At 35.0% G+C, this 11,939-nt stretch overlaps 1 protein-coding gene across 1 annotated transcript; it reads right to left on the minus strand.

Moving 5' to 3' along the window:
• Positions 1 to 2,892: 2,892 nt before the first annotated feature.
• Positions 2,893 to 7,432, minus strand: LOC109207845 (NAC domain-containing protein 37-like). The gene is made up of 4 exons (XM_019370846.1): positions 7,287 to 7,432; positions 5,329 to 5,515; positions 4,925 to 5,196; positions 2,893 to 3,850 (listed from the first exon to the last, which is right to left on the minus strand). The coding sequence occupies exons 2-4, from the start codon at positions 5,489 to 5,491 to the stop codon at positions 3,194 to 3,196; spliced, it is 1,092 nt and encodes a 363-aa protein (XP_019226391.1). The 5' UTR covers positions 5,492 to 5,515; positions 7,287 to 7,432; the 3' UTR covers positions 2,893 to 3,193.
• Between the last annotated feature and the right edge of the window lie 4,507 nt (positions 7,433 to 11,939).

Raw genomic sequence — 11,939 nt, forward strand, 5'->3', positions numbered from 1 at the left:
AAAAAAAAAAAAAAAAAAAAAAAAAAAAAAAAACTAGTAGCTGAAACGTAAGTCGAAAGTGGGCAAATGGAAAAAAAATTAAATAAATAAACTTCTTTGCTATCATTTTGTTGATATTTAGAGGAAGCTAAATGGCATATTTTGCAATTCCAATTTCGACAAAGCTCTAACAATTTACGTATATTTTATTTCTGCGAGGTTTAGCTGGAAGATTAGAAAAGAAAAATGAAGATCAAACTAAATATGATCCATAACCATCTCTAAGTGGTCTGAATTCTCAAGCTTTTAAAACAAAAGAAAGGAAACCAAAAGGGGAAATGAAAAGTAGAACAAAGAAATTCAGGATATGAATATACAAAAGTCTCTTCTAAGCTTTATTGTCGGTCAACATCTGTCTCTAAGGTTACAACACATCAGAAGCACGTCCAAATGACAAGGTTATGAATTCGTGAATATCGTTTTTCAACTTTGATTACAAACACTCTATTTTCCTTTTATTTTTAACCAAAATATTTTCCAAATGCCTACTTTAAGACTTTGACATGAGACAAAGCATGCCAAAATAGAAGTCATGTTGATAGCGCATGCTAGCCAACACATTGGCCCACTATAGCATTTCGTCTACTTTGCCTTGCTATTTTCTACTACATGTCATTTTATATGCTTTCTCTTTTTTAAGATCAATCCAATTTTCCATTAATACCGTTATAAAATCCATGTCTCGATTGGTCAATTTCAGTCCTACGTACCATTGTCATACACCTGTCACTTCCTTTCTGTTTTATTCCTTTGCATGAACAGTTTCCTGAAATAAGAAAAAAAAAGAACAAAATGTTATGTACTTTAATTCAATTTCCAGATAGAATCTTTGGATTTATTCTAAATTAGAAGGTACAGATGTAACCAACTCGATTGAAGATAGATAATTTGACTTGCAAAATTAGAAAGGTGTAAGACACTACATGACAAAGTATGACCTAAAGATAATTGTACCTTATGAATGTATGTCTTGTTACGTCCCTTTTGTTGGATAAGTTGTAACTGTATTATTAGTAGTTTGTCAAAGTGAAACTCTGCAAAAAGAAAACATGCCAATAACCAATTTATGAAAAACACAGTAGCAGCTGTAGTACCCTTCTTTTTTGGGAGCTAGTGAATAAAAAAAAAAAATCATTATTATGACTCTAAAGCTGAAGTTTGACGCCTAGCTCCTTAATTTATTTTAGGTCTTGGAGTATCATTACTTGAAAGATTTCACTATTTAATTAGTTTATCATCCTTGAATTTACATAATCCGGTGTCTCCAGAAATTTGTGATTTAATGCACTCCTAAAAATGAGGGTCAACCAAAAGTTGAAGTGGGAATTTCCATTTTCCCTTTAATTTACGACCCGTTTGGCCATAGATTATGCCAAAATAAACTTGGATTTTATTTGGCAAACACATGTTTGGCCATAGATTTTGCCTATATTTTGGCAAAATTAGCTGGTTTTGGGCCAAAATCTTTACAAACATTAATAATATACATGTTTTTCCAAAATAAATTTGGAAAATATGTTTTGAAAACGTATGTTCAAACACATTTTTCATCTTCGAACCAAACTTCATCCAAATCAGATTTTTCAAAAGAAATTTGGGAATCTATGGTCAAACGCTAGCTTAATGACTTGAGGGCCAATGGGGTTGTTGTTTACCACTTTTTTAGTTCCTTTGGATTTGTTTTTTTAATTTATCTTACAAACTCTATTACTTAAAAATATCTAAACTACCAGTAATTAATTAACTTGCACATGCATTATTTTTTGGATTTAATTTATATACATGGAAAATGTAAAGGATATTTACGTCTACACGTGTATTTTAACTTTATACAGTACGTAGGTTAATTATTTGCTTTTGTATTAAATTTACTATAGGAAAGAGGCTACTTTAGCATGATGGTAAAATAATTTTACATCATCTGAGTATATAAATTAAGCTATTATTTAGTTATTTCATGGTTGCTAATTTTACTTATTATTTAAAAAAAATTCACTTATTATTAGTATTTACTTAATTACACGTAGTTAAGTATTGTTTTACATGACCTGATAATGCAAATTTTTAAAAGGTTATATTGGTGTGAGCAAAATATTTTGCTGCAAATGTTTTTGTTTGCCTGATGTACCGGTTTCAAGATACGTTGACTCCTGTAGAAATTGATTGTATAAATAGTTTTCTTCATACAAATTTTTATATTAGGACATACGATTGGCCTAAAACAGACAAAAACTGATCGATTTTAAGTTGAACGACATTCCCAAATAACATCAGGGACCAATAAGAATGAGAATGAAAGTTGGTTAAGTGTTTAAGCTGCTTCAACACGGCTCAATTTAAAAGCGATATCAACATAAATTATACTATATTTTGTCTTGCATCCATTTGATGTTAACTTCGGCTGTGTCACACTTTGATTTACACTAATGCAATTTGAAGCGAATTTAAGTTAGTTCAAGCTAAGGATGGGATGGTACCAAAAGTTTCATATCTGGCCACTTAGTCAAGTTTCATATTCGGGAAATAGCGCGTATATATATATATATATAACTCTCACATTACCCGAATTATCTTAACATAACATATTTTAACATGGTATTGCAGGTAGCTTTTTTTCTTTGTTTTATAGGCTACTAATTTCACTTTTAAGGACGATGACCTTGTAATAATCTTTTACATAGCCTAATATTACACTCTCAGTGTGTAGTGTATAGAAGTTGAATTCATAGAACATTGACCCAGTTGAAGATTCTTACATGCAGCAAACCCATTTATTATACAACTAGCTGATGAAGAAAACTAGAATTAGAATATTAATATGCAAGCTAAGGTAAATTAAGTAAAATATTAGCGTTTCACGTCAAAAGTATGGTTAAACTAAATACGAAATTCACCATCACATATGCATGCATGTCTAAAGTCTTTTATTAAATGCAATTCTTCCTCTAGCTGGAATATCCTCGCGATTCTATAAGCATTATCTCCTTTGAGCAACTTGCCAACTCCACAGGAATAGATTCCTTCACCATTTAACTTTTAATTACATGATAATATATATATGTATATATAATAATTTCAATGTCTACTCAATCATCCCTGAGAAAAGTATATATATCTTTTCTCCTTTCTTTTTGGTGCTATAGCTGATCGATGATCATTTGTCAAATATGCAAACGCCAGTATCAAAGTCATCAGAGCTTGAACTCAAAATCTCATTCAGCTTTGGCCCTTCTGTCCTTTCACTCAGCAATAGCAGCATTCCCAAATCTGAATAATTGTGAGCTTCTTCTTGATCTAAACCGGAAAGCAGCCCATGATCTGCTTCATATGTACTCTTCTCTTGTTCATGATTATCATGACTCAATTGAGAAGCTACAAATTTGTCAAGTGCCCTCCAATCTCCTGTTACATTTTTGCTAGTACTACATCTTTTATTTATCGTCTGTTCATCGTCTTCTTGATTACTATTCTCGGACACCAGTGACATGGAGCTAATTGGCCTTTTTATGAACGGTAAAGAGGGGCTTTCTAGCTGTGGAAGCTGTACAAATTGATCAGAATTATTACTATATGCAAAGTTGAGATTATTGTTTTCGGCTAATTCCATCTCTTGTTTGCATAGTAGATTTTGTGCCATGAAATTTGGAGGAGGAGGCTGCCTTGTTATGTATTCAAGAGGATCTACTATTGAGCTAACTGCAGTACTTGGTTCTTCGTAGAAGTAATTTGATTCCCAACCTTCACCCATATTGGTCTTTGTTTGCCCTGTAATTTTCTTCTTAAATGCTCTACAAACCACCCATCCTTCTTCCTGCAATAGATTAAGAAAGTAAATTATTAGGATTTAACTTAAATACAGCATACAAAGAATTTTTATGTTATTAGTGTATTTTTAATCTGTTGTACGTAGTAACAGGTAATCTGCCTTATTTATTAAGTTGCTAATTCCATCTTTTATGGATGGTTACACTTGAATCCAAAGGGGAATGTAGTATACTAGTACCGGGTTCAGCTGATTCCCAGGTTCATCTAAACCTAGTACTTTCGACGCAGAACACAAATTTATAGATAAAAAATTAATAAATTATTAACAAATAATGGTCATGAACCCATAACTTTAAGAAGTACATCGGGTTCAATGTTAAATATCTTAAATGTTAAACTCATAGAACTTAAGTCCTGAATCTGTCAGCGTTAGAATCAATATGTATAAGTTAAAATCAACTAATTAGTTATAATAGTCATGACAGTTCAGTCAATTGTCTTCATTGTGTGATTTCTTTTTGACTTGGTAAACGAAGTTGGAAAAGTTTATGTACGTTGGGGAAGGAACATTTTCTTTTTTCCTTCTTTTAGTTTAAAGGAGTGCTCAGCGCATGTATAAATTGTGTGGTAAAGGAAAAATAAGATAGTCAAAGGGGTTGTAGGTAAGAAGATAATTGGAATATCTCTTTTAATTTGAAGGGCTGAACGAGTGAAAAACTAAATTAAATGACGACCATAGAAAAGGAACTTATAAGGAATTAAAGCACACTTGGTTTGCTTCAAAATTATGATGTCTTTTGACTTACAAGGCACTGAAAATCATTTTTATGCTGCATGAATAATTAGATTGCTAAATAGAGAAGAGTGTGCATGCAAAGAACTAATGGAGTACTATATTTTCCACTATCAATATCTTTATAAATTTTTCTTTCTATCTAAAGAGTTTGTTCAAATTTCCTTTTTTTGAGATATTCAAGAAAAGGAACTATAGAGATATATATAGAGAGAGAATTCATATTAATTTGCATTAATTTCCAGAGATCCAGCAGGTGTCTTTGGAAAGATATCTATTGAACAAATTAAAACTGGAAATAGAAGCAATAAATTCAGAACTACTTGCCTGTGGAGGACCATTCTCATCGGATTCGAGTCGATATTCGTGCATAATCCAATCAGTTTTCTGGCCATTAGGTGCCCTACCCTTGTAGAAGACTAGGGTTTTCCTCATTCCTATAAGTTTCAATTTATCGTACACAGCCTTGTCTCTTCCTGTAGCCTTCCAAAACCCTGCCATTGTTGCCCTATTTGTTCTGGTCCCTGTTGGATATTTCTTATCCTTGTGACTGAAGAAATACCACTCGTTCTGCTCTTCATATCCGATCCGGCATTTATCTGAAAAATAGTTCTGAATATCAATTATTATTGAACTGTCTTATATAAAAGTTTAAACTGTTAGAAAGAAGGACGAACTATTTTAGATTTGTTGTGTAAGAAACCCTAGTAAACGCGAAAAAAAGACCATACCTCGCAGATCCCATGGCTCAATTCTGTATAGATCAATGTCTCTTATAACATCAAGATCAATTTTTTGGGATGCAATTTTCTTTCTAAGATAGTATCCGACGAGTTCTTCATCTGTTGGATGAAATCGAAATCCAGGTGGAACGCATGATTCGTTTGTATCCATCACCTCACTTCTGTTTATTTTAGTCTGCATAAAATTCAGCACCAATTGAGACAAGATCAACACATTAATTGCTCCTCTTTTACTCCATCACCTTTATATCATAACCAATTAATGGGGCAAGAAACAAATAGTAGCCACATTAATAAGATCTATGAAAAGTTAAAAAGGTGAAGTTAAGTGTATTATGAACCCTACAAATGAAAAGGTGGCAAGTGTTTTCAGATATAATCATCAAGCCATTTGGTGGTAAGAAACACTCAAGAGTTAATTTTATCTCTACAAGTTTATACTAATGAGCGCGTGTTAGTCTAAAACCTATTTTCATTTTCTCTTTCCTTTTTTTTTTCCTGCGTGCGATATGATTATGTAATGGTGGGGTTAAAGAGGAAGAGATGAAAAGGAAAGAAAACCAAATGATGAGGGCTTTGCTGTCTAGGAAAACTAAGGGGGAGAGTCAGCCCTTTAAACCTCTAATAGTCTCTTTGGTATTTTTCACGTCTGATAATTGAAGGAAATTAAACGGGACTAGTAAAAAGTTAGAGCTAATGATGGTGTCTTGTGTAGTTGAATATACTGAATGATGGATCGAGAACGGACTCTTCAGCTCTATATTATAAACAATCCACCGTTACCCTACAAAATGGTCCTTATAGATCAGAGGATAAATAAAAAGAAAAACAATTTGACAAAAGCACATACTAACATGCAAAAATATATATGCCGTGTATTTAAATATTCAAAATTGTTTGTTCAAGAAAAATGAAATTGAGAAGTATTTAACTGGCTAGAGGTATATAGTACTCCCTAGTCCTTAGAACTTGTGGTGGGCAAGAAAATTTTATGACTATGAGAAAATGTCATTAAATATAAATGAGAAAACTAAAATTACTAAAATGTTCCTAAACAAAGTATTAAAAAGGCATTGTTCTTTTAGAAAAAGGTTTTAAAAAAAGTGTCGTTAAAATGAAACAGATCTAGAGAGTATACAAATTTAGTGGTTAAACAGTCAAAAAAGTGTTTGTTGTCTGGTCTGTCTTAAAGAAGGTTGAGGGATGAGAAGAGGGGGGGGGGGGTGTTGGTGGATGACGTTAAGCAAATTTAGGCACGCTTTGGTCCGAAAGGAGAAAAGTAGGAGGCAAAAAGAAATACCAGGGCAATATGTTTTGATTGGATATTCAAGCCTGCTATAAAGGGCATGTATAGAAAGAGAAAAAGGAAACAAAAAGCGATGAAAATTTTGTACGTTTGAAGGAGGTGAGCAATAATGTATGATCACAAAGATGAACTAATCTGAACCACTATGTCTGTTTGTCTAGAATAAACTTGACACTTTTCTGACTCATTTCTTGGATAGGTGCACAGTGCGCTAGCAGCTGGATGGTCCATTCCCTTAATTTTCAAAACAACTTAAAACGAAGCAGAATACTGTGTGGAATGTAATGGAAGAGATAAGGTTCTTATTTTATCTCAACTCTAAGACTAAGGAAAACACTTCCTGCAGAGTTACTTTGGTTTCACAAAAATCACACAACACAAGAACATGCGTACGTGCAAAAATTAAACTGCTACTCAAAAAACACAAAAACACACACAAATGTCTAATTTAGATGGGAAAATACGCAAAAATGGGAGACCGTCACTTTGATGAAATGCAAGATAAGGGACTCTTTAATTACATGACATATAGATAGTTGTTGCGCAAATTGGTCCGGACACCACTTTTAAAAGAAAAAAGAATAGAAAGATGATATATTTGCATGAAATGCATATATCTAGTGATGTAAAAAGCTTATACCTGCAGTTTAACTTAGCTCTGTGGATGCTAATGATCGACTTTAAGGAAAATGGAGATGGGACAATTGGGAGGGAGATTTGAACAAGAAGACAAATGTAGAAGACGATATATAGATAAAAGGAATTGAAAAATGAAAAGCTATGAGGAAGGAATGGAAGAGAGAGATGTGACAGAAGTATTAAAAGAGAAGGAAGAGGGTGGCTGTTGTTGTTGTGGGGGGGAGGGGGGGGGGGGTTAGAATGGAGAGGGAGGACCGCTTAATTGCGCATGGGTTGAATGTTGTCCCCATTGTTGACGTCATTGCCTAGCTTCCTACAGAAATGAGAAAACACCCCTCCTTAATTAATTCCCTTGGTCTTTTTAATTATCACATAATCAGTATATATATATATATATTTACGACTTGCGACATTTAGAGATCACTTGTAGTGATACATACACTGTCAATATAATTGACAATAATAGGTTATTGTAGTAAGGGTAGATAACATATGCGGAAAGCCTGTCAATATTGTAGAGCTCTGAGGACATTATACTTCTGCAATAATAGAAAGTTAATTGCATGGAGCTATATAATTAATAGCATTGCTAACCTAGAATAATTTGTAATAATATATTAAATAGCACTAATAGTGTATAAAGATCCTCACACTATCGGTGTATATATATCATAAAACATTCTATTGACAGCTATCCGTCCAATTTAATCGTCAACAATCACATATGCATGAAATACTGCAAGTGCATGAGTTTAATTTACTATGGTATTATAATCATTTGTATCATTTATTTTTTAGGGCTTGGTTCTAACCTTGAATCACATAGTGAATTTATGATGTAAGTGTTCATCCAAATTCCTTTTTTCTTTTCGGTTCTATTTGTTGTACAAGTTTTTCTGAAATTTGTTGGGATGTAACTTTTTTTATTTATTTATAACTATTTAGTATTTAGAGCGGAATGACCCGAATAATTCAGATTCACATCACGTTAGACCTATTAAAAAGGAAGCGTTCACTAGGAATGTAGATAATTAACCGGCAAATTAAACCAATTATCCTTCTAGTAGAACCGTTTAAGCTGTTCCTTTGTCCTTTTCACCACAATTAGCATATAGTATCAAAGTGAAATACTTCTTGCAATAACTGTCACATGATCAATAATATTTGCAGCCCGGCCCGTTTAGGTCAATCAGCTCCATATATTCTCAAATGGTGAAGGCGTGATGTCACTTTCAAGGGGCATTTTCTGGCAATATAGCTGCCTTTCTTTTTCCTGAGTGTAACCAAATGATTAAAATCGACAAGTATTTCGGGGAAGGAACTATAGGAAAAGGCAAAGGCAGAAATAGGCTTTTGGAGAAAATCAAAGTGGCTATCACCGGTTCGTCAGAATGGATACTGCTTTCCGTAGAAGATAAACAAGGAATACGAAATCATAATATAAAATATTCCTAAAAAAATCTGATGAACAGACTTTACTTATGACGAACTATACTGAAAGGTTGGCTTCCACTCTCCACTGCCCACTCTCCACCTCCCCTTCCTGTTATATACTCCAAAAATTAGATAAATAATAATGGATTTACTCTGTATGTACTGGCATTGTAGAAAAAAAAATTACATTATCAATGTATTTTAAGTTATTTACTTTCTAGATTACTACATTATGTTTACTACTCGTTATCTCTGTAGAAGACTAATTTTAAGTGGTGATGTAAACAGAATTGTCACGACCCGGATTTCTCACCCTCGGGAGTCATGGTGACACCTACTTGTGAAAGCTAGGCAAGCCAACTATTACGGTTCTACACAATAACAATCAACCCCAACAGTTTTAAACATAAACTAAAGTAAAACAGATGATAAAGGAAGAGTTAAATTAAATCCGAATCCAATACATGTCTACCCACGAATCTAGTGTCACAAATTCACGAACAACTAAGATTTTTACTACAAATACAGGTCTGGAAAGAAAAGTACAACTGTTCTCGGAATGGAAAGAGACAGCAGAAAAGCTAAACAGAGAACTGGGGCTTTAGGCTCTGCGGACGCCAGCAGATCTACCTGAGTCTCCCTGGACTGAAGGCAGCTACCTCAGCTACTCACTGGGCCCGGTACCGAAATCTGCACAAAAGAGTACAGAGTGTAGTATCAGTACAACCGACCCTATGTACTGAGTAAGTGTCGAGCCTAACCTTGGCAAAGTAGTGACGAGGCTAGGACGCGACAATCATATATACCTGTGCAGATAAATTATGTACAAGAAGAAACATAACAACAGAAATCAACAAAATAAAATGGGAAGGGGACATGCTGCGGGGAAATATCAGGTTCTAACAGTAAATCAATACGGAAGCATTATTAAGGAAACACAATGAACATCATATATAAAGCAACAAGAATAATGAAACGGTAACACATGCACGGCAATCACCCTTCGTGCTTTTACTCTCGTCCTCACCATATGAATCAACAAAAATTGGCACGGCATCACCCTTCGTGCATTACCTCACATAATCATGGCACGACATCACCCTTCGTGCATTATTCCTCACAATATAGGCACGGCATCACCCTTCGTACATTAACTCTCAAATCATGGCACGGCATCACCCTTCGTGCATTAACACTCATAATATCGGCACGGCATCACCCTTCGTGCTTTACACTCCTTCACAATAACATGCACGACATCACCCTTCGTGCTTTACACTCTTCCTCACCCAAACAACAGAAAAGCAATATGTCCCGGCAATAGAGTCAACAATATCAACAATAATATCCCGGCAAGGGAATCAACAATATCAACAATAACATCCCGGCAAGGGAATCAACAATATTAACAAACGTCCCGGTAAGGGATTCAGCTATAACCAATATCGTTTCAACAATCTCTTTACAAAATGGAACTTCAATTTGAATCAATACTCAACAATAGTCAATAACCAAGAAACTTTCGTAAGCTTTGTTCAACATTACTAATCATCAATTTGAGCATGATCGATACATAGTAGAGTCACAGCAATCATGGTACAAGACTCACGGGCATGCTTGACACCAACGTATAGATGCTCGTCACCACACCTATACGTCGTACTCGATGCAAACACATAGCAAATAGACCACAACTCCTATTCCCTCAAGCTAAGGTTAAGCCAAACACTTACCTCAATTCCACGAACAAATTAAGCCTCTACTACCGCTTTACCTCTCGGTTCCACTTCCAATTCGCTTGTATCTAGCCACAAATTACTTAACGATATCAATAAATGCTAAACAAACCAATTCTAATGCATGAAAATAGGTTTCCCATTGTTTTTTCCCCAAAAGTCAAAAATCGACCCCGGGCCCGCTTGGTCAAAATCCGAAGTTCGACCCAAAACCCGATCACCCATTCCCCCACGAACACAAATATATAATTTATTTTGAAATCGGACCTCAAATCGAGGTCCAAATCCCCAAAATTTAAAAATCCTAAGTTCTACCCAAAAACACCCAGTTTTCCCATGAAAATCCTTGATTTTGAAATGAAATCATGTAAAAAGATGGATTAGATTGAAAGAACTTAGAAATGACTTACTAATGATTTGGAAGAGTATGTGCCTTTGAAAAATCGCTCAAAGATGTTTTAGGGTTTGAAGAGTTGTAAAAATAGTTGAAATCCCGTCAAAATTTCATTTAGCAGGTCTCTGATGTCGCAATTGCGACCGGGGGTTCGCAATTGCGAACGCTGAGAATTTCTGCTAGCTTCGCAAAGCGAAGAAACTGTCGCATTTGCGACCCTAACCAATTTCTGTCAACTTCGCAATTGCGAAGCAAGGGTTGCATTTGCGATGAAGGGCCTGCCCAGGCTTGGTTCGCAATTGCGACAATTTGGTCGCATTTTCCAAGCCTGACCTCTTTGCAAATGCGAAGCCTGATCTCGCAATTGCGAGATCAGTGGCCTGGGCAAAAATACCAGATACCAGCAATTTTTCCTAAGTCCAAATTTCACTCTGTGGCCTATCCAAAACTCACCCGAGCCCTCGGGGCTCCAAACCAATCATGCACGCAAGTCTAAAAACATCATACGGACTTGCTCATGCGATCAAATCATTAAAATAACATCAACAACTATGAATTAAACCTCAAATTCATGAAATCACTCAAGAATATTGAAATTTCTATTTTCTCAACTATAGTTCCGTTTTATACCAAACGAACTCTGATTCTTACCAATTTCAACAGATTCAACCAAATTAAACTTGTACCGGGCTTCGGAACCAAGATACGGGCCCGATACCATCAAGAAATTACATCAATTCACTTCTAAAAGCCTTTATATTTTCCAACAAATAATTTTCTTTAAAAATTCTTTTCTCGGGCTTGGGACCTCGGAATTCGATTCCAGGCATACGCCCAAGTCCCATATTTTACTACGGACTCTACGGGACTGTCGGATTACGGATCCGGGTCCGTTTACCAAGAACGTTGACCAAAGTCAACTTTAATCGATTTTAAAGGCCAATTTCATTATTTTTCTAAAATTTCACATAAAGGCTTTCCGGAAATGCGCCCGGACTGCGCACGTAAATCAAGATGAGGCAAAAGTTTCATGGCCTCGAAACGCAGTTTTGACTTCTAAAACAAGAGATGACCTTTACGGTCATCACAA

The sequence above is a fragment of the Nicotiana attenuata genome, unplaced genomic scaffold, assembly GCF_001879085.1.
Source record: "Nicotiana attenuata strain UT unplaced genomic scaffold, NIATTr2, whole genome shotgun sequence".
Classification (NCBI taxonomy): Eukaryota; Viridiplantae; Streptophyta; class Magnoliopsida; order Solanales; family Solanaceae; genus Nicotiana; species Nicotiana attenuata.

Bases quoted from the DNA above. Each gene is read 5' to 3' on its own strand.
- LOC109207845 (XM_019370846.1), bottom strand. From the start codon at position 5,491: ATGGATACAAACGAATCATGCGTTCCACCTGGATTTCGATTTCATCCA. The intron at 5,197-5,328 runs GTATGGTCTTTT...ACTATTTTTCAG, and splicing joins TGAGCCATGGGATCTGCGAG to ATAAATGCCGGATCGGATAT. The intron at 3,851-4,924 runs GCAAGTAGTTCT...AATCTATTGCAG, and splicing joins ATGAGAATGGTCCTCCACAG to GAAGAAGGATGGGTGGTTTG.